General features: G+C 38.4%; 1 protein-coding gene across 1 annotated transcript in view; it reads left to right on the forward strand.

The window, feature by feature from the left end:
* Positions 1-739: 739 nt before the first annotated feature.
* Positions 740-26,127, forward strand: part of FBXO3 (F-box protein 3) — a 32,724-nt gene continuing 7,336 nt past the window's right edge. The window contains exons 1-9 of the mRNA XM_023653831.2: positions 740-937; positions 4,910-4,999; positions 6,936-7,099; positions 16,721-16,835; positions 18,392-18,596; positions 19,742-19,787; positions 22,841-22,925; positions 23,786-23,908; positions 25,232-25,347. Of these exons, the coding sequence (XP_023509599.2) occupies positions 834-937; positions 4,910-4,999; positions 6,936-7,099; positions 16,721-16,835; positions 18,392-18,596; positions 19,742-19,787; positions 22,841-22,925; positions 23,786-23,908; positions 25,232-25,347 (1,048 nt within the window). The 5' untranslated portion in view covers positions 740-833. The remainder of the gene's footprint in view (positions 938-4,909; positions 5,000-6,935; positions 7,100-16,720; positions 16,836-18,391; positions 18,597-19,741; positions 19,788-22,840; positions 22,926-23,785; positions 23,909-25,231; positions 25,348-26,127) is intronic.

The following is a 26,127-nucleotide window of genomic DNA, read 5'->3' on the forward strand; positions in this document are numbered from 1 at the left end:
TTTACTGAGCTGAAAAACAACCTGATGACTAAACTAAGTGAGAGCGGCTGACCCTTACATCCAGTCCCTGTGCACTTTTTACTTGGGGAGGGGGTCAAAATTGCGCCCTCTACCATCATTTCCCCAGTTTAGGAGAAGAGCCTTCCTCTGGCCCATTCCCAACTGGGCGCCTACAGAGTGCACAAGGCTCGGAGCCGCCCTGCTACGTGCAAGGGACACGCGGGGCAAGGGAGCCTGAAGCTGGGAAATGTGGGGTTGCTAATCGGAAATCAAAGAGAAGCGGTGGATTTGAGGGCCAAGGGCGGAAAGCACTCAGTGTGAGATTTGGGGCCAGGCTTCGAGGACATCGGGTGTAATATTTTGCATGAGGGGCTGGAAGGCCCAGGCAGAAGATCTGGGAACAAAGACTGGAAGGGGTCTGGGCTGGAGAGGTTTAGCGGCCGCAAAAAGAGGAAGAAGCTCGAGACACCCGAGGGGGGAGCGAGCGCGGTGCGGCGAGCCAGGATCAGACACGGAGGACTCCGACCGCGCCGGCGCGGGCCCGGGCAGCGAGCGGGGCCTCCGGAGCCGTGCCCCACCCCTCGGCCCGCCCTGTGGGCGGGGCTCCCCGGCGGTTACAGAGCAAACCAGCGCGAGCGGCTCCGGCGGCGGCGGCGGGGCGGGCCGGGCGAGGCCGGGACGGTGGGCGAGGCCTCCGGAGCCGCCCTGTGGGCGGAGTGTCGGGGGCGGGGCCGGGATGGGGGGCGGGGCCTCCGGAGCCGCCCTGTGGGCGGAGTGTCGGGGGCGGGGCAGCGGGGGCGGGGCGAGGCAAGGCCTGGTCCCGGCCAGGCAAAATGGCGGCCGTGGAGGCCGAGTTGGCGCCGCTGACCCTAGAGTCGCTGCCCACCGACCCCCTGCTCCTCATCCTGTCCTTCCTGGACTACCGGGACCTAATCAAGTAATGGCACGCCGCGAGGGCAGGGGCGGGGTCACCGGGCGGGGAGGCAGAGGGACGGAGGCCCGGCTCGCCGACAGGACCCGCGCTCGCCTCAGCCCGAAGGTGCCGCCAGGCCGCCTCAGCCGGGCCGCCCGCGCCGGGGCGAGACGCGCGGAGGGCCCGCCTGGAGGTCGCTCCGTCCAGGGCCCGGGCCTACGGGGCGCCGAGGCGCGCTCCAGGCCTCGGCAAGACCGGGTTGCCAGCGGGGAGCCCCGGCGGCCGCCGCCCCGGGGGAGCCGCTGTGCGGGCCGAGGCTTCTCCCTGCCGGGCCCGGGCTGCGGAGTCGGGCGCCCGAGAAAAGGAGCCAGCGCCCCTCGAGCCCCGGCGCGCCCTCCGCGGCGCCGACCTCAGGCGGGGCGGCTCGGCTCGCGCTCGTCCGCACGGCGGCGTGTCGCGTTCGCAGTTCGGTCCTGACTTCCGGTGGTGCGGGCCGGGGGACCGTCTTCTCTCCTGTCCGCGTCGGGCTCCCGCGATGCCGGCGTCTGTTCCAAAAATAGACAGCGGTTGCTGGTCAGGGTGGTTATGTGCCGCGTTCCTTCAGCGCCCGGGACTGTCCGGGCTGGGGGAAGAAATGGCGCTGTTTACACCCTTGACAGCCAGTGGCCTGGCTCTGTCTTTCCTGTGCCACCATGTATCATTGCAGAGGAGGCGAAGGAGCCTCTTCAGGATGGGCAGGCCACATGGTTTCGTTCTGTATTTTTGGATTAACTGTTGGGTTCTAGCCGTTTACTGATTGTGCCCTGGGTTATCAGGGATCCTTTTAGAAATAGTCTTTTTGGAATTCCTGGTAGCTGGTGGTCGGCCTAGCTAAGTGGTGATAGAGGGATAACTCTAGTTTCCGGCTGCTATCTATGTTAGTACCTGTAACACTTATTTTTCCAGAAAGTAAATTTTTCTCTACTCAGGCTTGTACTAAAGCAGAAGAATAAAGTTTATTTTTCCTTTGGAAAAGTCTATTCCAGCTGCAGAATGTTTTCATCTGAAATATTCTGTTGCTGTAGCCTCTTAGAAATCTAACACACACACACACACACACACATCCTTTTGATCTGTGGGCTACGTTGCTACAGAATGATCTTTCTACGACAGATCTGGCTGTTATTCTCCTTAAAAACTTAGAATGCCCCTTGTTTACAGACTATACCCTGAACTCCTGGGAACATAGAAGGCCCTTATCACTTGGCACAGCCCACTCTAGCCAAGTCAGACCTCTGGCAGCAGACCACACGCTTGTGGTTTTTTGTTCTGTGGCTTAAGCTCTTGACCTCCCTGGAGTGCCTTTCCCCCCTCTTCTCAACCTGACAAGATGGAATTCCTTTAGGACCCCCTCCCCTGATTCCTCTCCCTTCTTCTTTCCTTTGCAGAGTGTATTTACCATGCCAGATTGATTGTTCACTTTTTAAATGTAAAGCCTATCTTGTTTATCTTTGTATTCATTATTTATTCAACAGATTTTGTTTTGTTGAGCAACTTTTTTTTACCAGTCTGTGAAATGTTGGGGATACAAGGTGAATAAGACAGATAAGGCCTGTCTTGTGGAGCTTACAGTCTTAGTAGGCAAGATGGAAAACAGACAAGTGCATGGTTACAAGAGATGCTGTGTGCTATGAAGGAAGTGGACCAACTACTCTGTTAAGGAATGAGAGGGAGGGACAGTTAATTCACCTTGGAAGGAGGTGCCATATACGAAGGATGGCATGGAGCAGTTCTGGCAGAGGGAACAGTGTGCTCAGAAGCTGATTAGACAGTAACATGGCCTGCTATAGGAGGCCATGAAGAGCTGGAAGACTGGTGTTGCAGGAGGTAGGGAGTGACTCACAGGCGTAGTGGCCTGAGAAGAGACTCGTGAGATCAGGCAGGACTTTGCAAGCCAAGCCAAAGTGAAGAGACCAGGTTTTATTTTAAATGCTTTAGGTTGTAATCAAAGTTTTAAACAGAAGTGGCATGATTCCTCCATAAATGTTTGTGGAAGTGAACTGAGTTGAATACTGTGTTAGGGTTCTTGAGAGAAGCGGAAGCAATGGGGGCGTGTGTATGAGTATGACTTAGTGTAAGGTATTGGCTCATGAACCATGGAGGTTGAGAAGTCCTCCAATCTGCGGTCTGCAAGCTGGAGACACAAGATGCTGCTGGTACAGTCTGAAGGGCTGAGAGCTGAGAGCCACTGGTGTAGATGCCAGTCTAGCTCTGAAGGCCTGAGAACCAGGAACACCAAGGGCAGGAGAAGATCAACGTCTCAGCTAGTAGTTAGGCAGAGAGCAAATTCAACTTTTCCTCTGCCTTTTTGTTCTATTTAGGCCCTCAGTGGATTGGATGATACCCACCCACGTTGGGGAAGGTTATCTGACTTAGTCCGCCAATTCAGATGCTAATCTTTTCCAAAAACATACTCACGGACACACCCAGAAATAATGTTTAACCAACTTTCTGGGCATCTGAGGCCCAGGCAACTTGACATATAAAATTAACCATCACAAATACTGTCAAATTTTATCCACAAAAGAGTTGCCAGGGTACTGCAACTTCTTTCCTATGCTATACAGCCCAGTGTTGCCAAGTGTCCTGCCCATTGCTGAGCTCTGACGTTTTGGGTACATATTTGCCCAACTGGCTTGGATTGGATTGGATTCATCTGTTGGGGTCATTGTGCGATACCATCTGCATAGTTTGAATCTCCTCCACTCCACAGTGATTTCCTGTGTTCCGTTCATGCCTCACCCTCACTGTGTATCAGAATTACATGTGGCCCTTTTTAAACATCCACTTGCCTTTGGTATAGATCTTACCCCAAGCCCAGTGAGTCGGTCTCTAAAACAGTAGTTCTCATCCTAGATGTGCGTCAGAATCACCCATGGGTGCTTATTCCAGAGATTCTTTTATGTTGTTTAACTCTTGGGACAGTGGAGAGAGAGGGATCAAGAAAAGAGAGAATGGACTCTGAATGCACAAAACTGGTGAGATTCCTGTGTTTGCAGATGTTAGTTTGGGCATCTCCTGGTTTGGCAGAAAACGATGAGGATGATGTTTGTGTGTAAAATCTAAAAATCAAACACTATTTTGTTTACCATCAGTTGATTTTTAACATGCCCCACTCATGGCCTTGACAAAGCCCATGTGTTTGAGATTCCCTCAATTGATTAACTATTGCCCAAGTGAGAGCTCTGAATAGCTGCTTTCTGTAACTTGTGAGTCCTCTTCTGAAAGGAGAGAAATCCATTTTCCTAATCTTATGTTTGTTCTTTTTGAAAATGAATTATGTAGGGTAGGATTTACAGCATCGGAGCACTATTGTATTAGATATCTCTGTATAATCAGAAGAGTGTTTCTAAAATTCCATGTTTTTGAGCAGTTGATGCTAACTTGAATACCATGGATATTGAATCAGAACTGTTATGGATCTGATACCTTTTATAGGTGGGCTCTCCAGTAGTTGCTATAGATAAAAAGTGTTTTGGGCTGCAATATTTCTTTTCTTAAGAAAAAATTAGAGCAAAACCCAAAAAAAGCCCTGTGTATTTAATATCAGATGTCTCACAGATCTTAAAAAACAAAAGAAAAACCAGTTTGTTTATACCTGAATAGAATTTCTTCTTGTAAGTAGAAATGATTACTGTCCCAGTAGTAAATGTAGGAAAGGTCTTTGATTTGAAATTCACTCCAGTGGTTTATATATTTTATAGACTTTCATATGAAAATTGCAATTTTAGAGGTTTGGGGGTTATTTGTGAACTCAGTTAAGATTTTACTACTCAACAAGGTACTTATACTAGCTAACATATTAAACAGGTTTTAGAAAATAGTGTTTTACAGTTATCAGGGTAGAAAGTGGAAAATAAGAAAAGCAAAAGGAATAAAACGGAACTATTTTCACCTTTATTTTTAAATTGGTTTCGTGTTTTCTTTTATATTAATTATGACTCTGGTTATTGCCAGTTGTTGCTATGTCAGTCGAAGACTTAGCCAGCTATCAAGCCATGATCCACTATGGAGAAGACATTGCAAAAAATACTGGCTGATATCTGAGTGAGTATTTGGGAACTATGTATTCTTGAAATTCAGCCCTTGGCTTTCTTCCATAACACTAGTCCGTCCTGATTTTCCTCTCTAACCCTTGTCTCTTTATCTCCTCTGATGGCTCTTCTTGTGCCTGCCAGTAAACGGTGGTGTCTCCAAGCTTCTGTCCTTTGCCCATTGCTCTTCTCCCTCTGTGAATTCTGCATGCACTGTTGCGGTTTATAGTGACTACTTGTATGCTCCTAACTCCCAAACCTGAATGTCCATCCCTGGCATCCCCACTGAGCTCTAGATGTGTTTGCACAGCTGTCTGCTGGACCTTTCCATTGGATGACCCACAAGCGTTCACTGAATTCAGTAAATCTTAATAAATTTGACAAAATAAAAGTGTAGATGACAGAAGGTGGGAGTTGGGAAAGGTGAAAGATAAGGGTAGGATTGCTAAGATCTTTTTCTTAGATTGAGAGGAGTCAGATAGTGACTGAAGTTAGTACAGTAAGAAGCAGAGGTTTAAGTATATTATCTAAAGTGCAAGCTACTCAGTAGAAGTAAAAATTAGTAACAGAGCTATCAAACATTGGAAGAAGGAAGAATAGGGAAGAGGGAATTCTAAGTATTCCTATATCCTGATCTTTTGCTTTGGGGTATCAGTGGATAGAAGTAAAATTGATAAATCAAGAACTAGAGGCATAAACATTTGGAATTATAGAGATAACTTTCAGAAGTAACTAAAGTTTCCTTTGAGGGGTTGGGCTTAGAATTGGAGACTAGTTTTTCATCATAAGATCTTTGGTATTTTTTGGTTTTGATAATATGTATATATATTATTTAGATTAATAAAAAGATACTTCCCTTCCACCACTACCACCCCACAAAAAAACTACCCTGAATTGTTCTTTTCCCCATGCCTAAACATGATCCTCTTGCATTCCTAGTTTTCATGGCAGTCCCATCCACCAGGCATCCAAGCCAGAAACGGAAATCATCCTGGATCTCTCGCTTTCTCTCCCTCCATTCATTCAATTACCAAGCCTTTCTGATTTTAGCCTCTGTTTATTTCATGAATCTTCCTGCTCATTTCATCTAGCTACCGCATTAGTTCAGTTCATCATCTCCTACCAAGACGACTGCAGAATGTTCCTAACTCATCTCTATGCCTCTGGTTTACACCCCTCCCAAACGACAACCACAGTTCTGCTCTTTCCACTCCCCTGTTAAAACCCTTCAGTGGCTCTCAATTCCCTATAGGATAAGGTCCAACTCCTTAGTATGTTCCCGTAAGGCCCTTTGTAGCTGCCTTATCCTGTGTCACTTCTGACTCTTAAATGTACACTTCATTGTTTCTCCCTGGTTTGACTATACATTTTTTGAAGGCAAAAAATGTGCCTTATTTTTAATGTCCTTAGTAACTAAGTAAACACTCAGTAAATGTGGAATTGTACCAAATAGAAATGTTGAATCATGTGATTACTTTGATCCTATAGAATTCTCTGGCTAATCCAATGTAGATAAATAAGATTAATATTATTATATTATTAGATTCTATATATTCTCTAAAATAGAACAACTACATACATGTTTTAAAATTTTATGATTGGTGTGTTTTTAGGAGTAAGTTGAAATTCATTCCCATATACTATTCATATTATATTTTATTAAGGATTAGAAAACTTAGAAAGAAAATAAGTAGAACGTAAGAAAATAAGTGACTCATAGTCCCACTATGCCAGCAATAACTCTTGTTAAATTTTTCGATGTATTTTATTATTTTTGCTATCTAGTCTTCATTTGTGGCTAAAATAAATGAAAAGGAAGGCAAAAGTAACAACAAATTCCCAATAAAGTATGTTGGTACGTGTCTAAAATATATGCTGATGTATTTTATAAAAATATACGGTATATTCATTTCAAAACATTTTTAATCTCAATGTTTTAATCTATTTAGGGAAGAGAAAACACAGAAGAATCAGTGTTGGAAATCTCTCTTCATTGATACTTACTCTGATGTAGGAAGATACATTGACCACTTTGCTGCTATTAAAAAGGCCTGGGATGATCTCAAGAAATATTTGGAACCCAGATGTCCTCGGATGGTTTTATCTCTGAAAGGTACTGGGAAAGCAGGGTCTCGCTTCCCCATTTTAGTTACTATAGTATAAATAGGTTAAATAACTTTGGGTCTCTATCATCTATGCTAGTCTGTACTAATCCAACATTATCCGTAAGTCACCATTCACATTTGAATGGTGTGAATCAGGAAGTAGAAAGCCTGTATTGCTAAAAGCACCCTTGCTCTGGTGCTTGCCCTCGTTTTGTCTACCTCAGGACCTACATGATTACTTATTAGAAGGGAAAGCAGAAATCTTTCTATCCTTATATTTGTTTTATATAAAGAAATTAGTAATGCTAAGATTGCTTGAGGATGACTCCTGTGATTTCTTTTAAAAGAATTTTTTTTTTTAATTGAAAATCTGCCTGTTCTATCACCCCTCTTTCCTATTTTCGGTACATGTAAATGTTTGTTTGATGGTCTAATATTTGGAGAGACCAGATATTAAAGACCCAGGTCTTTAAGAGTGTAACAGCAGCAAAATAGAGTAAGGGGAACTTTCAGCCCTCTTTTCACGTTTACAGAATAGTGAAAACTAAGATTTGAACTGAGGTCTATTTGACCCCGGAATCCGCTCTTTCTACTACACTATTGTTGTCCAATTTGGAGAAGAAATATTAACAAGCTATTTCCCATCAAGTTGATTTGTTCATTTATGCCCAAGAAAGTACATAAATAGATTGTAAATATATTGCTACTTATCTGCTTTAGCTTCTAAATTTTTTCAAATTTCTCCACTAAAAGGAATTTTACACATTTGGTTTTGCTAAGCTGAAATTGGGATCATTTCTTCTCAAATGTATTCCTTTTGAACTAAGGTCTCTTTTGAAACAGCATTCTTTTTAAATTTTGTATTTTCACTGTGACTTCCCATGCAAATAGGAATTTCACACAAATCACGATTGCATGACCAGGTGCTTAAAACTGAATTGCTAGGAAGTAGAAGAAAGAATGGTAGATAGAGTAGAGCTTTGGGGGGAAGTACCCTTGATTAGTATTTTTGATAGCTTTTTTTCTTGTAAGAAAAGAATAATATTACCCACTTGGTATGTGTGGTTCAATAATTTCAAGAGGAAAATAATTCTGAAAATAAGTATTTGGTGGTGATAAGTAAAATAGGTAAGGGTTTACAATAGCTATAATTTATTAAACACAAAGCTAGGCACTAAGCTAAGCATTTTGTATTATTCCGTTTAATTTGCCAAAATCCTATTAGGTGGGTAATTACTTTTCTCATTTTATAGGGGTGCTACCTAAGGCATGAAAAGCTAAGTAAGTTGTTTGCCATCGCAATGCAGAAGGCAAAGCCTTTTGTGAATAGAGGGCTGACACCAGAGCTATGGTCTTACCAGCAGTTGCAGGGAGAGAAGACCTATCTTACTTTGTTTAGAATGTCTGAGGACTCTCAGAGTTAGTCCAATATTAGGACATCTGGAATATGAGAATGTAGATGTGGTTCTCCTTTTAGGCACAGAGCTACTAAGAAAGGAAGAAACTAAGGATATGTAGCAGCTTCTTCCATTCTTTTTCTTTTCTCTTTTTTTTTGCACTCCATTTGGTATTCCCAGGCTCCTTGCTCACCGTTCTTTACCTAGTGGTTGGAGGTGAGGTCGTCAGAGTATTCCTTGATAGTCCCTCTTTTAGTCCCAGGTATCAGTTCACTGGGGGCTTTGCCATGAGTTGGAATAGGGTAAAGGCTCTTTGACGTTTAGAATGCTGGGGATTCTAGGAACACTAGGCCTATGAGTTTTAGGACTGAGTCAGGAACCTAGCTACTCAGCTATGGGCCACAGTCCCTGACTCAATTTCAAGGTTATAGAGATTGCAGATAGAAAGGAAATTCAGAAAGCAAATAGGCATTGGGCTTGGGGAAATTTTTACAAAGTACATTAAAATTATAGCACATTAATATATCTTCTACCAAACTATCTAATGGCATATATCATTGTATCTTCAAATTTCATATTTACTTGATGTGTTGGCTTAGAATTTTAGAGTTGAAAGGGAGCTGAGAGATTATTTAGTTGGCAAACTTTTTTTTAAATGACCAGATAGGAAATATTTTGGTCTTTGAGGGACAAATGCTCTTTGTCACAACTATTCAACTCTGCTGTTGTTGTGGGAAAGCAGCTATAGATAATGCATAAACAAATGGGTGTGTCAGTGTTCCAAGAAAACCTGATTTACAGAAACAGGTGGCAGGCCAGGATTGGACCTCTGGGCTTTAGTTTGCTGACCCCTGATTTATACTTGCCCTCTCATTTTACAGTAAAACAGCAGGCTCCGAGAGTTTAGGTGACTTATGTAAGATTCCATAACTAGTAAGTGACAGAGATGGAGCTATAATCTAGGTTTCTTAGCTCACAGTAATGTTTTCACTGCTTCCTGAGATAAGCAGGCCAGAGGACACAGAAAATAAATGAACATTTCTTGAGTGCCAGTAAATAACTTCATTAAGCACATGAAGCTTATGTAATCCTCACTGTAATTCAGGTAGGTGATATTAGCCCCCATTTCGCAAATGAGGACACAGGATTAAAGAGGTGAAATAACGTGCCAGAGATCACACAGCCAGTAAGTGGTGGAACTGAGTTTGCATCCAGTCTGTTTGGCTCCCAAATTCTGTTACAGTAGGATACCTTGCTACACCTTGATTTTCCTGTATTGTACACATATTATTTCCTTGTATTTCTCTTTTACCAGGTTTGTTTGTTGTTGTTTTATCTTTTTTTTGTTCTAGCTATCTCCAAGAAATTCTTGGTTTCTTAATGTCCTATATTAAATGTCTAACATGTATCATTAACTACACAGATGTTAGTTTCCCTCCTTATCCAACTTCTGGTTTAGGCAGGTATTCAGCTTGTTTTCTTTTGTACTAAACTTTAATAATAAGCTTGTTGTTTTGAGTAATTTTAGATTATAGGAAAGTTGCACAGATAGTAGAGAGAGTTCCTGTACCCCCTCACCTGATACCACTGTCCCCTAATGTATTTCCCTGGGGGACATTTGTCAAAATTGAAGTCTCCATTGGCACGTTACTATTAACTAAACTCCCGACTTTATTTAGAATTCACCAGATTTTCCAATTAATGTCCTTTTTCAATTCCTGTATCCAATCCAGAATACCACATTGCATTTAGTTGTTGTGTCTCCTTACTGTCCTCTGGTCTGTGGCAGTTTCTCAGTCTTTCCTTATTTTTCATGACCTTGACAGTTGAGGGAATACTGGTGAAGTATTTTGTAGAATGTGCCTCAAACTGACTTTGAAGTACTAATGATTAGACTGGAGTAATGGGTTTTTAGAATGATTACCACAGAGATAAAGTGCCCCTCTCATGACATCATATCTGGGGGTATGTGATATCCACGTGCTGTCACTAGTGATGTTAACTGATGTACAGAAATGTGTGTAGATCCTAAGTGTACAACTCGGTGAATTATCACAACATGAACACGTCCATTATAACACCCTCCAGGTCAAGAAGTAGAATAGTTATCTGTACCTAGAGCCCTCCCTCTTTCTCAGAGGTAACCACTATCCTGATTGCTAATGCCACTGAGTTTTCTCTCATTTTGAACTTTAAATTGCATGGTTAAGTATGTATTTTGTGTGATTATTTCTATTTTGTTTGTGAGATTCAGCTGTATTGTGTAACAGTAGTTGGTTCATTTTTGTTGCAGTATAGTACTCCATTAAATGAATAGACCACATTTTATAGATTCATTCTACTGTTGATGGATATTTGGGTTATTTATAGTTTTTGGTTATTACAAATAATCCTGTAAATCGTTTTTGGTGTACATATGAGTACATCAATTTCTATTGGGTAAATATCCAGCATTTAGTTTGCTGGTTTGTAGAGTATGCTTATATTAAATTTCAAAAGATACTATTAATTTTCCAAAGTCATTCAAGTGCTTTCTATTCCTACCAGCACTTTAATGTTGTCATTCTTTTTATTTCAGCCTTTCTAGTGAGTGCGTAGTAGTGGTTTTGTTTTGTATTTCCCTGAGGATATAGAACAATGACAGTTTTATTTCTAGCTTTCCAATCCTTATATGTCATCTATTGCTTTTTCTTGCTTTATTGCATTGGCTAGGGCCTTCAGTACAATGTTGGATAGAAATGATAGTAAACATCCTTGTCTTTCTGAGCACAGAGAGAAAGCTTTCAACATTTCTCCTTTAAAGATGATGTTTGCTGTGGGTTTTTTGTGGATACTCTTTATCAAATTGAAGAAAGTCACTTCTGATCCTAGTTTGGGAAGAGGATTTTTTTGTGTTTTAAATGGGTAGTTGAATTTTTCTCAAATGACTTTCCAGCCTTCTGATTATCATGTGATGTTTCTACTTCATTCTGTTAATGCGCTGAATTACATTGATTGATTTTCTGAATGTTAAACAACTTTGCATTCCTGGAATAAACTTAATTTGGTTGTAATATATTATCCGCTTTATATATTGTTGGATTTGATTTGCTGGTATTTGATTGGGCTTTTTACATCTGTGTTCATGAGAGGGTTTGGCCTGTAATTCTCCTTTCTTGCAATGTTCTTGTCAGGTTTTGGTATCATGATGATGCTGGCCTTGTAAAACAAGTTGAGAAGTGTTGCCTCTTTTTCTGTTCCCTGGAAGATTTATGTAAGCTTGGTCTTATTTCTTGCATAACTGATTAGTGGAATGCACCAGTGAAGCCTTTTAATCCTGGAGTTTTCATTGTGGGAAGGTTTTAAATTAAGGTTTCAATTTCTTTATTAAATATAAGACTATTCAGATTTTCTACTCATGTCAATTTTTACAAGTTGTGTTTTTCTGGGAAATATTCACTTCATCTGCATTTTCCAATTTATTGTGACAAAGTTTTTCATAATAGCCTCTTATCTTTGTAAAGCTTGTTGTATATGTAGTGATTTCACCTTTCCATTTCTGATATTTGTGGTTTCTCTCTTATTCTTGATCATTCTTGCTGGGTGGAGGCTAATCAATTTTATTAGTTTCTTCAAAGAATTGACTTCTGCCTTTGTCAATCTTCTCTATATTTGTTTCTTATTTCTTATTTCATTAATTTCTCTGATTTCTTCTCTTTGAATTTACTTACTATGGCTTTTTTCCTGGCTTGAGATAATTACTTAGATCATAAATTTTCAGCCTTTCTTGTTTTCTTCGAATGCATTTAGGGCTCTAAATTTCCCTCTAAAAATAGCTTTAGCTTTATCTCATGTATTTTTGTTAACATGCAGTTCAAAATATTTTTTGACTTCTTTTGATGTCTTCTTTGACCCTTGGGTTATATGGAAATGTTTTGCTTTGGGGCTTTTTTATAGTCTTTTTCACATAATTTATGTAGGCATACCTCAGAGATATTGTGGTTCAGTTCCAGACCACTGCAATAAAGCAAATATTGCAATAAAGCAAGTCACACAAATTTTTTGGTTTCCCAGTGCATGTAAAAGTTACATTTATACTATACTGTAGTCTGTTAAGTGTGTAATAGCATTATGTCTAAAAAAATGTACATATCTTAATTTTAAAATACTTTATTGCTTAAAAATGGCATGAAGTGAGCAAATGCTGCTGGAAAAATGGTGCAAATAGACTTGCTTGACACAGATTGCCACAAATCTTTAATTTGTATAATGTACAATAAAGCAAAGCATAATACAACGAGGTCTGCCTGTATTTTAATTCTGCTGTCATCAGAAAATACATAGTTCAGTCATTTAAAATTTGTTGTGATTTGTCCTGTGGTCCAGCATATAATCTATCTTGGTAGATGGTTCATGTACACTTAAAAGAATGTGTATTCTGCCATTATTGGATTCAGTACTATATATATAATTAGGCAAAAATTGTTCATCTTCTTCAAATCTTCGGCACTCTTACTGATTTTTTTTGTCTGCTTGTTCTGTTAGTTACTGAGAGAGGTATGTTAAAATTTCTCACTGTGGTAGACAGAATTCTGAGATAGCTCAAAAAATTCCCACCCTCACTGTACATCCATGGTATAATAATAGCCTCCCCAAGAGAAAGGAATAAAAGGAATCAAACAGGCAAGAAAGAAGTGAAACTCTTGCAGACAACATGATTTTATAAAAAGAAAACCCTAAAGAATCCATCGGAAAACTGTTAGAAATAATCAACAACTACAGCAAAGTTGCAGGGTACAAAATCAACTTACAAAAATCAGTTGCATTTCTATAATAATGAACTAACAGAAAGAGAAGTCAGGAATACAATCCCATTTACAGTTGCAACAAAAAGAGTAAAATACCCAGGAATAAATTTAACCAAGGAGGTGAAGGACCTATACAATGAAAGCTGTAAGACATTGCTGAAAGAAATTGATGACAACGTAAAGAAATGGAAAGATATTCCATGCACATGGATTAGAAGAATAAACATAGTTAAAATGTCCATGCTACCTAAAGCAATGTACAGATTCACTGCAATCCCAATCAGAATCCCAATGACATTCTTCATGGAAATAGAACAAAGAATGCTAAAATTCATGTGGGGCAACAAAAGACCGGAATAGCCAAAGCAATCCTGAGAAAAAAGAACAAAGCTGGAGGCATGAAAGTCCCTGACTTCAAAATATACACAAAGCCATAGTAATCAAAATAGCATGGTACTGGTACAAAAACACACACACAGATCCATGGAACGGAATTGAAAGCCCAGAAATAAGACCGTACATCTGCAGACAGCTAATCTTCAACAAAGGAGCCAAGAACATACAATGGAGAAAGGAGAGTCTCTTCAGTAAATGGTGCTGGGAAAACTGGACAGCCACATGCATAAGAATGAAAGTAGACCATTATCTTTCTCCATACACAAAAACAGACTCAAAATGGACCAAAGACTTGAAAGTAAGACCTGGAACCATAAAACTGCTGGAAAAAAATATAGGCAGTATATGTACATTTATACTGTGTGGTAGGATAGGGTAAGTTAGAGAGATTCTAAACATGAGTGTCTCTCCTGTTGGCCTTGAATAAGCAAGCTGGCATGTTGTGGAGAGGACCAAGGATAGAGAATAGCAGGTGCTTTCTACGAGCTGAGGGCGTCAGTTCTGTTACTGCAAGGAACTGAATTCTGCCAACAGCCATTGATCTTGGAAGAGGACCTGAAGCATAAGATGACATAGCAGCTCCACTTGACATCATGATTTCAGCCTTGTGAGCCCTGAGCAGAGGATCCAGTTCAGTCATGTCCAGACTTCTGACCTACAGAAACTGTGAAATAATAAATGAATATTGTTTTAAACTGCTAATATTTCAGGAATCAAAACCTAATACATCTCGTGGCCGAGTGGTTAAGTTCATGCACTCCACTTCGGTGGCCCAGGGTTTCGCTGGTTCAGATCCTGGGTGCAGACATAGCACCGCTCCTCAGGCCATGTTGAGGCGGCGTCCCACATAGCACAATCAGAGGCACTCCAACTAGAATACACAACTATGTACTCAGGGGCTTTGGGGAGAAGAAAACAAAAAAAGGAAGATTGACAATAAGTTTAAAAAAAAAAAAGTAATAATACACTCCTATGACTGTAGATACATCTTTTTTCCATTTTGGTTCTGTCATTTAAAAAAATATATTTTGAAGCTGTTACTAAGTGCACAAAATTAGAATTATAATATCTGTGTAGTGAATTTAGCCTTTTTGCCATATTAAAAGTTATCCATTACCTCTAATAATGCTGTTTGCCTTAAAGTCTGTTTTGTGTGATTTTAGTAGAGCTGTCCTAGCTTTGTTTTCTGAATCTTCATCTTTAGATATGTTTCTTATATGTGACAGTGTTCTGTTTTTTATCTGGTCAGTCAGCCTGTGTTTTAATTAAATTTAGCTTATTTATATGTAATGTAATTATGTATTTGAGTTTAAATATACCACCCATAAATAAGGCATATTTGTTTGGTATTATATAAAATGTATTTGGTATTATATGATATTATATATAGATACCATAAATGTATGGTATATAAATATCATCATGTTTCTATTCATATTTTATTTGTCGCTCCTGAGCAGGTGTTCCTCTTTTGCATTCTTCTTAATTACCTTTTATTCCATACCCCTCTTTTAGTGATTACCCTAGAGATTAAAATAGACATCTTTCACTTAATTAAAGTCTTTTGTAAATTAGTATTTTTACCGCTTCTTGGACAATGAAAGAAACTTAGAATACCTTAATCACCTGCCTCCTGCCTTTTTTATTATAGTTTTTGTGATTAATTTTATTATGGTGTTGTGATTAATTTCCAACACAGTTTATGTCCCCTGGAAATATTATTATTTTATATATTCAACTTTATCTTAGATTTATCTTTTCTGGCTCCTCTTCATTTCTTGCTGTGTCTTTATGCTTCCATCTGTGATCATTTTTCTTCTGCCTTAAGAATTCCTTTTAGTACTTTTTTTAATTAGGGGCTACTACGGCTGAGTTTTTTTTTCTAGAAATGTATTTATTTCCTCTTCACTTTCAAAGTATATATTCACAGGATATAGAATCCTAGTCAGAAGTTATTCAGCACTTTGAAGATACCATTCTTCTGGCGTCTGTTGTTTCTGTTGAGAATTTAGCTGTCAATGTTCTCGTTCCTTTCAAGGTGATTAAGTACCCTCTCCGCGTCTCTGGCTGCTTTTAAGATTTCTCTTTGTCTTTGATTTTCAGCAATTTTCTAATGATATGTCTAAATATGATTTTCTTTGTAATTATTCTCTATGGGGTCTACAGTGTTTCTTGAATCTGTGGTTTGATGTTTTCATCAATTTTGGAAAATTCTCTTAGCCTTATAGTACTGCTAAAAACTTTGCTCAGTTTCTTGGCCTCTCAGCCTAATGTTTGCTTTCAGAATTGGCAATTGCCTCAAAGACAAGGTGGCTCCAAAGGCCTGGCTCATCTCTCAGCTTCCCTGTTCTTCTGGACACCTCCAGTTCTCTGTCTTTGAGGTTCAAAAGCCTTGAAACCATTTTTCTGTTGTTCAGTTTTTCTAGTTGTTCTCAGTGAGAGTTTGGTCCAACAACCTGGTGGGCCATTGCTGGAAATGGATTTCTTCTCTTGGTATTTGGAGTTACTTCCTGCTTTTTAAAGCTAGAATATATAGCAAGCGTACAGATATGCAAAATGGAATTCAAGTTAATGGCTTTCTCACAACATGAGCCTACACGTATGTCCTGTATTTCCCATTAGGAGACTACAGTAAGACTCTTGAACAGGATCAGTTTTGAGAACTTCTGGGGAGTTTTTTTAAATAAAGACGTGTGAGTATATTAGATTAAGAAAAATAAGATATACCCTAAAGTTTGCATTGTAATGTGAAAAATTATTGTGGATCTCATAGGTGCCTACCTTTCCATATTTTACTTACTGCCAGCGTTTTTTCCCTGTTGAGAGGAAACTGAAGAATTTGCTTGCTCACTGCTTCAAATGTCAGGGCCAATCTACAGTGATGTGATGTTTCTCTGAATTTTCAGTTCATTTCCCTATATTCCAGCCATACATTTTGGACAGAATTCACTTGCTCTGATTGTTTCATTCCTTAGCAGATAGATTGTAGTTCTTCTTAGATTTAAGGCTTATTGTTTCTTTATGATTTGCTTTCCTTGTGCATTTGCAGAGGGTGCTCGAGAGGAAGACTTAGATGCTGTGGAAGCTCAGATTGGTTGCAAGCTTCCTGATGACTATCGATGTTCCTATCGTATCCACAATGGGCAGAAGTTAGTGGTTCCCGGGTAAGATGATCACTGTTTTGGTTATTTTTAATGATACAAGTTATTTTCTAGAATGAAAATAAACAAATTGTATTTGTAGGTACTCTTAACTGATTAGAGTATAGGAATTCCCTCTTCCTCCTTGTAGCAATCTGTAAGACAAAAATCTATAGCTTGAATTTGATTTTACTAAAATAAATGTCTTGTAAAAATATTTCCACCAACACATCCTTGTAGTTAAAATGAAGTCTTGTTGTGGTGGGGGCTACAGGACATAGGTTAGTTGTGTGTGTGAGTATATTTTAATTAAAATTGTTCATAACCCTTGAAATATTTATCGTATTCCAGGCCAGGTAAATTGTTTTGAAGAGCTTGATGCAAATTCTGTTACCTTACATGTAAAAAGTAGTAATTTGTTCAGCGCTGCATACACTAAAGAAAATATAGTTTTGTCCTTTTCAAGCTCAGCTTATAATTGAATGGCCTATTTTAAACTTAACCTTTTAAAAGATGAAGTATTCATTGTGGAACATTTTGGTAAAAGCAGACCATGCAGTAACTGCAAAATTCACTCAGAGATTTAAAAGCTGTACACTTTGAATGGATCTACTCCTTTTGTACTTTTATGAAATTAAGCTATTTCAGAGACATTGCACTGGTGAAATAAGAATTTAGGAAGAATTTTGCGTTTTTCTTATTGGAACCTGGTGTCCCTTTGCGGAGAAACATATGAGGCTCTGTTATCATTTTAGATCAGGGCTGAGCAAGAACAGCAAGGCTCAGAGGTGATCATGCTGAGATTACAAGGTGTAGTATTCAGAATCAAATGTTGGGCAGTTAGGATTAGATAAACCTAAATTATTGGCTGCTTTTTTCTAGTCTGTTTTCTGTCGTACTGAAACTTGACAAAATTGAAAAACTTTCATATTTCAAGAGCAAACAGAAGAGAACTTTATTAAAAAGAGTTGCTCAGAACTGATATGACAAATAGGTCATGAATTTCACCCCAGGGATTTTTTTCTATCCACAGCCCAAACAGTGAGGTTTAAGGTCAGAATCTCATCAATGACTGGCCCCTGTATTGCTCCCGTGTGTGTACAGTGAGATGAATTTAGACCCTCACATCCCACGTTTATGAGAATTTGGACAAGGTTTAGGCTGATGTACATTTATATTGTCTGGTAGGATGGGGTAAGCTGAAGGTTGTATCAAAGTAAAGCTATCGGAATCTACCCCTTTAGACATCAAATTAGTCATACACATATATGTAGCAAAACACTGGCAAATCAGTAAATCATGGCAAGATAGATTCTTGAAAGCAATAAAAGTTTTTCTTTTAAAAAGGCTCACATTTAGACATTTTAGGCAGTTAGGCTTTTAATTTAAATCAGAATCTTTCCACTCAAGAACTTGAAGTTAATACAAAGAAATTGTAGTCTCTTTGGTACTCTTGGTTTAGAATTGACATGTTAATCAGTCTTTATAAAGTCAGTGTGAAATTATTATTCATCAAAAAGATGAAGCACAGCTGTTTGGTGCTGCAATTGATAAAATTTTTGAGTCTGTGTTCTCCTCAGGTTGTTGGGAAGCATGGCGCTGTCTAATCACTATCGTTCTGAGGATTTGTTAGACGTCGATACGGCTGCTGGAGGCTTCCAGCAGAGACAGGGACTGAAGTACTGCCTCCCTTTGACTTTCTGCATACATACTGGTTTGAGTCAGTACATAGCAGTAGAAGCCGCAGAGGGCCGAAACAAAAATGAAGTTTTCTACCAATGTCCAGTAAGTAGGAAGTGTGTTTTGTGTGGCCTTAAGATGTGGTTTGATGAGTGTATAAATGTGTGCATTAGGAATTTTCAGCGTTGTAGAATAGGTATAGAACATTATGCAGTTTAATGATAGACCCATCTAACTAGAGGGCTGATACTCGGACATAATGGCATGGAATGCCCAAAGACAATTTTACCAGTGGACAAGCAGTGCAAACTATTATACCTACAGAGGGAAAGCTGTGGTTTGTGTTAAGGCATTTTAAATATAAGGAAAACTAATGAGCTTTTGTTGAAGTAATTAATTGTAAGATATATTTCTAACTTAAAACATTTAGCTTGTAAACATTTGATTCAAGTTCTGAGTGCAGTAGTAACTTTTTAAACTCTTTCTTCACTAGGTATTTGAGTTAGCCAAAAACGTAGATCCTTTTTAGGAGGTTTTTGTTATGATTTTAATGTAATCACACAAACTGTGGTATTTGGTTTCATAGTTGTTTCTTCATTCTCAGTAATCCCTCAGTGGCAGAACTTCTGCTCTCCTATTTGCCTGGGTGTGAACTTTTAACTTAAAAGAGGAATTTAAAATAGAAAATACCTTTTATAGTTACCTGAGACATAAGACTCCATATGACATTTAAAATATTTAAAGAGCTTTCATAGCTTTTAATGTTTTTCTAAGCATTTTCACTTCTTTTATCTGATTTTTGACTTGATACCTCTGTAAGAGGATGGATGGTGGCTTAGTCTCTCCATTTACCAAGAGAAGTCGCTACCCTAGAATTGTTCAGGTCTCTTGACTGTGAATCCAAAGCCCTTTCTTCTAGGATAATAGGACATATATCTTTTTACCTTAACTTCCTAATTGTTCTCTTGAAGGATAATTTTTTAGTTTATTATAAAAGTAATAGCATTATGTAAGTTTTAACTGTCACTGAGAAGTGCCTGGCATTCTTTAAGGACTTTACAGAAAGACCCTAAATATAGAAAGCCTAAGAACAGGAACTGAAAAGTGTGAGGAATGTCCAGGTATTGGTTAGAGCACTGAAGTTAGTTGTACCTCTTTTGCTTTGTTCCAGGCAGGGATACAGACCATGAAGAATGAGAAATTAAGTAAAATGTATTTTTTTTAATTACAATATTCTTTTTTTCACCTAGGACCAAATGGCTCGGAACCCAGCTGCTATTGACATGTTTATTATAGGTAGGAGAAAAAGTTGTCTTCTTCCTGGTCAAAAAAGTTAAGTTGGTAAAAACTTTTCAGTTACTTGATCAGTTGGCAGTTTTATACTTGTATTTCTTAAGGCTTGCTGGTTTATAAAGTATGCATCTAGGCTCCCATTAGAATAGCCCTGTGCTTTGTGTGAATTCAGTTTGTATTTGGGAAAAGCCATGCCCTGTACAATCTTGTGCTCTTAGGACTCTGCTGTAGAATAGTGAAATGTATAGAATTTCTCTGAGGTTGTATATCGTTCCCTTACACACACATGCATTTTCCATCAATCATATTAATATATAATTAGCAATATAGATAGATGAAACAACTTCAAGCTTTTTCTCTTGGTGCCAATGCTATAGTAAAATACTGATAAGTCTCACTAGAGGCCTTAAGCAGCAGTCTTCAGAGACCAGTGTAAACTGGGCTTCATCAACTCTTGGCACAGCTTGTTTTTCTTGGCCTTAAAAGGGTATTTCTCAGGATTTTGAGAAGAATTCAGTTTGCGTGTAAGTGCAGCTCACCCTTCTGCTATTCATCCAGTCTTGTTTTGCTTAGGTTTTGCTCACTTTAGAGAAGCTTCCTGACTCTCCATTCTGCTTTTTAAAGGCATTTCTGGCCCATATTAAAGATCCCTGTAAACCTATTAATAAACAGTGAAGGGACCTTGCATTTTATTATATCTCCTGAGTGCAACCTTGAGCAGAGTATAAGCCTCCATTTGTTCCATGCTGTGGTACGTTCCAGGGTTGTGGTATACTTTACAATATTAAGAAGCTCTTGCCCCTGTGTAGTAAGTTGTAAGAAATTTTTAAACCTAGTCCCTAGCTTTCAGCTCACCCTGATCCATGTGGTCTTTGGTTTCTAAGTTGAGCATCCACTGGGGGTGATGCCCTGCTCTTTGCCCTCTTTGGCACCTTTGTGTGGCACACACTTTCAGAGAGGATTGTCATGGCTCTCGTCCAGTGGTGCTACTAATTCATACACTGAAGGCTGCCTGAGCTCTATGGTAGGGGCCCGCTAGGCTCTATAAGTTTCTTTTCTTAGTTTGGTGCTGGTCTGATGTGATGTGGAAGACCCCACCACTACAGCAGAGTGCTAAGACCTAACAATACTATTCTAGTAGCTGGGATTTCTCCTAGAATGAAAGAACAAAGCAAAAGATTTGAGATGCACTGAGAAGAGATGAGGTGGGAGGTTAGTGCTGGGAGGAAAGATGGGAAAGCAGCTTCCTTTAAGCTACCTTAATAAAACCCCAATGCTATCGAGAAACTCCAAGATATGGGCTTACTTTAAAAGGTAAACTTCCTTAGAACGTGTAAGTTACATCTTGATTCAGCTAAGTTTGACTTTCTTGGATTTTTGGTAAAACACAGGATGGAATCTCCTAGTGTTCAGTGGATTATTAATAGATATTTAAGAAAACCGGAATCTTTGTTCAGGTAAGTTTAATAGTAAAGGCTGCATAAAAAATTTTGTCCTCATTTTAAAGAACACACTTTGGTATGTATTGTAATAAAGTAAGGTACATTAAAATACACCATGCCAATTTTTTATTAAGTAAACCATAAGAAATTTATCTCTTCTTGTGTAACATTTATTCCATGAAATATACAAAATGATTTTTTAAAACTCTACAGGGAAATTAACTAATTCTAAAAACATAAAATTGGACTGTCTAGGGGCTGGCCCCGTGGCCGAGTGGTTAAGTTCACGCGCTCCGCTGCAGGCGGCCCAGTGTTTCGTTGGTTCGAATCCTGGGCGCGGACATGGCACTGCTCATCAGACCACGCTGAGGCAGCGTCCCACATGCCACAACTAGAAGAACCCACAACGAAGAATACACAACTATGTACCGGGGGGCGTTGGGGAGAAAAAGGAAAAAATAAAATCTTAAAAAAAAAAAAAAAAATTGGACTGTCTATGAATTTTAATGACATTATTCACGTGGCTCCTTACTATCTTGCTCAATGTGGATAGATGATTAGTGATCATTTGAATACAACAGCATTTAATAAATAAAGGGTCAGAATGAGCCATTAATAGACGTTGAGAAAAGAACCAATTGCTGTAGTTTACCTTCTCTCAGGATGCCTTTAAAATTTTAAAGCTGTATGCCCTCAGATCCAAACTCAAATTGTATCTACTATCATTCCCTAAATAGAATAATAAGCAAATACTATAAATTAGCATCTCACATTCAGTGTAGCAGAGTGCAGAAACTGGGTTAATAGAAACAAGATTACAAAGAAATTCGTTGAATAACTTTGATTATATGTATAGGCACCAAGATCTATTAACAATAGCTAAAGGGAGTCTGAGAAAATTGGTTTGTACTACCTAGAAGGGGCAAGCATAATTCGTGTAAATGCTTATTATTGATCCAGTCGATGGATGTATGGTTTGGACTGGTCTTGGAGCAGTCACCGAGAATATGGAACCACTCTGCATTTGAATTTGCAGTGGTGCAGCTAGACTACTTGGGGATTGGCCTGATGCCCAGCACTCTACAGTGCCATACCGCTGTTAGATGTCCACACTGAGCCTGGCTTCTGCCAGGATTCTGTGTATGAGTCAGGGTATACCTGGACCAGGAGGTACCCTGATTATCTGAGGATAGGCACTGATATTTTTCCTGTAGCTTCTTCCTAGACATAAGTGTATCTCTTTTGTTCAATATATTCTAGAAATTATAGGAAGAAGGCTTCTCATTCTTGTACCAGAACAAAATAAAGTTTAAAAATCTATTATTTAATTATAAGTGTAAAAAGTAGTTTGAAGGTAGTTGGAGGATTACCTAGCAAGGTAGCTGGAAATAGATGGATAGAATTGAGAATAGGAATTAACCTGATAAGGGATTAGTAGAATTGAGAATAGAAATTAACCTGATAAAGGATTAGTAGAATTATATCCATAAATGTTTCTAGTTTTGGTCTCACATCTTAAGCATAAATTATCATTGTTTCCTTGTTTCCTGTATAGAGTGTACAAAAACTATTTGTCCTTTTCTTTTTCTTTTTTCCCCTCTTCCTGGTTTATAGGTGCTACTTTTACTGACTGGTTTACTTCTTATGTCAACAATGTTGTATCAGGTGGCTTCCCTATCATCAGAGACCAAATTTTCAGGTATTTCACTTGGGACTTTTTGGATTTAAATGATTATAAACCAGAAAAAACCATCAGTTACAGATTATAGAGGTCAAGTTTCCAAGAAGGTTAATAATAGAATCTTTCATTACCTTAATTAAATCTCACTATTTTATTCTCACTTTAAAGCTGCATCCAAACACTTGAACAGCTGGTATTTTTCTCATCTTGAAGAATTGAGAGAGAAAAAACTGATTTTGACTTAGAAGTTATGGCTTTATAGTATAGTTTCTTTTTATATATAGTTTCTTTTTGAGGGAGAAAAAAAGCTGTTTGCCAGTTAATAGATTTATTATGAATAGCAAGTCAGTAACTGTTAACTCCTGGCTAATATAACTTATTATCTCTAAGTCAAACATGCAGGTATTATAGATAGTATTAGAGGTAATACTTTGGCTCACAGTAGCCTGGTTCGCAGAAATGATAGATCAGTTATACATTAGAGGCCTCTAGAATAACATACTAACACATTTTATTGATAGGATATTGCTGGGTGTTCAGATGTCCCAAAAGTTTCCTTAGCTCTGAAGACTGAGATAAGTTCTTTTTAGTTTCCAAGTTAATTACTGAATCGTTATTTGAACCACTGATTATTGAACTTTGACTGCTATCATTACTGATCCAGAGTCTTCAAGGTTTTCTAGTTTGTAATTTCTAGTTTTCTTCTAAGCTTAATAGGACTATACCTTTATATTATGATTTAAATTTTTAAATCAATTATTTAAATTTAAATTTTTGATCATAAAGTATAAGCTATTTTGCATTGTACCTGTAAATCTTTTATCTTACAAAATTGAAGTTAGTTAATTAAAAAATGTTTAACGTTTTAAATTACCTAGATATATTCATGATCCAGAGTGTGTAGCAACAACTGGGGATATTACAGTTTCAGTTTCCACATCGTTTCTGCCAGAACTTAGCTCTGTCCATCCACCCCACTATTTCTTCACATACCGAATCAGGTGAGAATTGTAAATGGGGTCACCCTTCAGTAACAGTGGGATGTAGCCTGTGGATGTGTTGTTATTGCCCCATCAGATGTGACATATAAAACACATTTGGAAAGGCAGCTTCTTACTAAAGTGTGGAGGAAGGTGGATAACAAAAAGTTCTCAGTAATATAGTGTTTGTAAAATACCTTGAGTTTATATTAACCTCTAAGTTATCTAAGTTATTTCCTGCAAACATACTGTGTTTAAAGTATTGTGCCAGGTACTTTACAAGGTGGGCCACTAAGTTGTAATCATCATGAAAGCTCTATGTTAGAGTTGTAATGCAGTCTTAGAAGCTATCAGATTGCCCAAGATAAAACCATGCATTCCAAGTTTCATCTGGCCTGTCTATATTCAATTAAAAGTCGAATACATATTTATTGAGTACTGCCTCTATATCAGACATTGTGTTAAGCATTGGATTTAGTTAAATAAAAAACAAATTTTAAATTCACTTTAATTAGAAGTCCTCTGTGATAACTCATTGCCTTAAGGGATTCAGGATACTTTGTTTTTAGATATATTTTTATATATTTTATATGTTATACATATTTTTTAAATATATATCCATATTGGAAGTATTTTGGTAATGTATACTTACCAGGAAGCTTCCTAGGATTTTATTATTATAAGCAGTCTCTGATATGTCCAATTACACATGTACAAATATTTGTTGTTTTAATTGTTTAATTCAGATTCTGCCTAGGATTAAGACATGCTTAAAATAAGAACACCTTCATGTGCTTATAGGGTACTCAAAATGAAAATAGGAGACAGCAAGATTCTTAAAGAAAGGGAGGACATAATAGTATTGGGAAATAGAGTCAAGGTAGTCAGTAACTGACTAGTGGCATTTGCTTTGTACTTTCTAGAAGTTAATGGAAAAAAGGGAAATGAGTTGCATAGCCTTGTAGTGAAAAAAGACCATGAGTGTTTTAGAACAGAAGTTTTTCACAGCACTATATTCTAGAAAGCGTTTCCCACACTCATTTTCACTTGAACAGCAAAAGACTGTTGTCACCATTGTGTTTGTGAATTTTTATATTGCCCTTTCCATTGTTGATTCTCACTGAAAGTCAAGTGTGTAAATTGAGTGAAAGCATTTCTGTTGGGGAGTCAAGCTAATCAAGCCAATATCTTTGAGAACTTACAGAAAATAGATGATTAACACAGACTTTGGGTTGGACTTCTTAATTGCCTTTGGAAATTCCTTTCATAGTCTTAGCCCAGATACTATAGCTCTTAAGCAAAAGAAACAGATTTGTGTCTCTCCCGGTCCCTTCCCTTCCCCAGGATTGAGATGTCAAAGGATGCACTTCCAGAGAAGGCCTGTCAGTTGGACAGTCGCTATTGGAGAATAACAAATGCTAAAGGGGACGTGGAAGAAGTCCAAGGACCTGGAGTAGTCGGTATGTGATCCAAGATTTGGTTTTATATATCACTTGCCTCTAAGACATTTTGGAGATCATTTATGTGATACACAGCTTGGAAAATGCATGATGCATGGTGCAGTCTTAGTGGATAAGACTGTACCTTTCAATAGCTGTGTTTACCATGTGAAAGATATCATAGATTCTGGGCTTCTAACTATAATACTTTGCTTCTTAAATATAATGTGTAAAGGTCATTACTCCGTTAGTTTAGTACCTTAAACATGAACTTTTCTAAAATTACAGCAATCTTAAATATTCAGGGATTGATTTACCACCCTGTGGATCACCTGGGTTCCTTGCTTTTCTTTCTTAAGTTCTTTATTTTTTTTAGTTGGATAATTTTCCTTAACATATTCTGTAGGGTTACAAGGCATAGGGCAGAAAGAGAAAATAAATTTCATATTAGTCATCTTTTTGAAATTTGGGGGGAATTGTTAATAGCCCAGATTTTTATTCCTGGATTTCAGTCATCTTTAGCTCTGATTACCATTGACATTCAGCTTTTTTAAAAATTATGATTATCTTAAGTTTCTGAACCCTCAGATTCTTCCGTTTTTGTATGTATGCTTCAGGAAAATATATTATTTAAGCTATGTACGTCTGTTGTCAGTCCTAAGCATATCAGAATTCGGTTTAAAGTTGTTCTAATTCATTGCCACGAATAGACTTATGTTCTACGTGTTTATTTAAGGAATTTTTCCTGGATATATTTGAGGATCTAATGCTGAGCAGTTTTATGAAAGCTGTAATTCTGTT

This window comes from Equus caballus, chromosome 12 (genome assembly GCF_041296265.1).
Source record: "Equus caballus isolate H_3958 breed thoroughbred chromosome 12, TB-T2T, whole genome shotgun sequence".
NCBI lineage: Eukaryota > Metazoa > Chordata > Mammalia > Perissodactyla > Equidae > Equus > Equus caballus.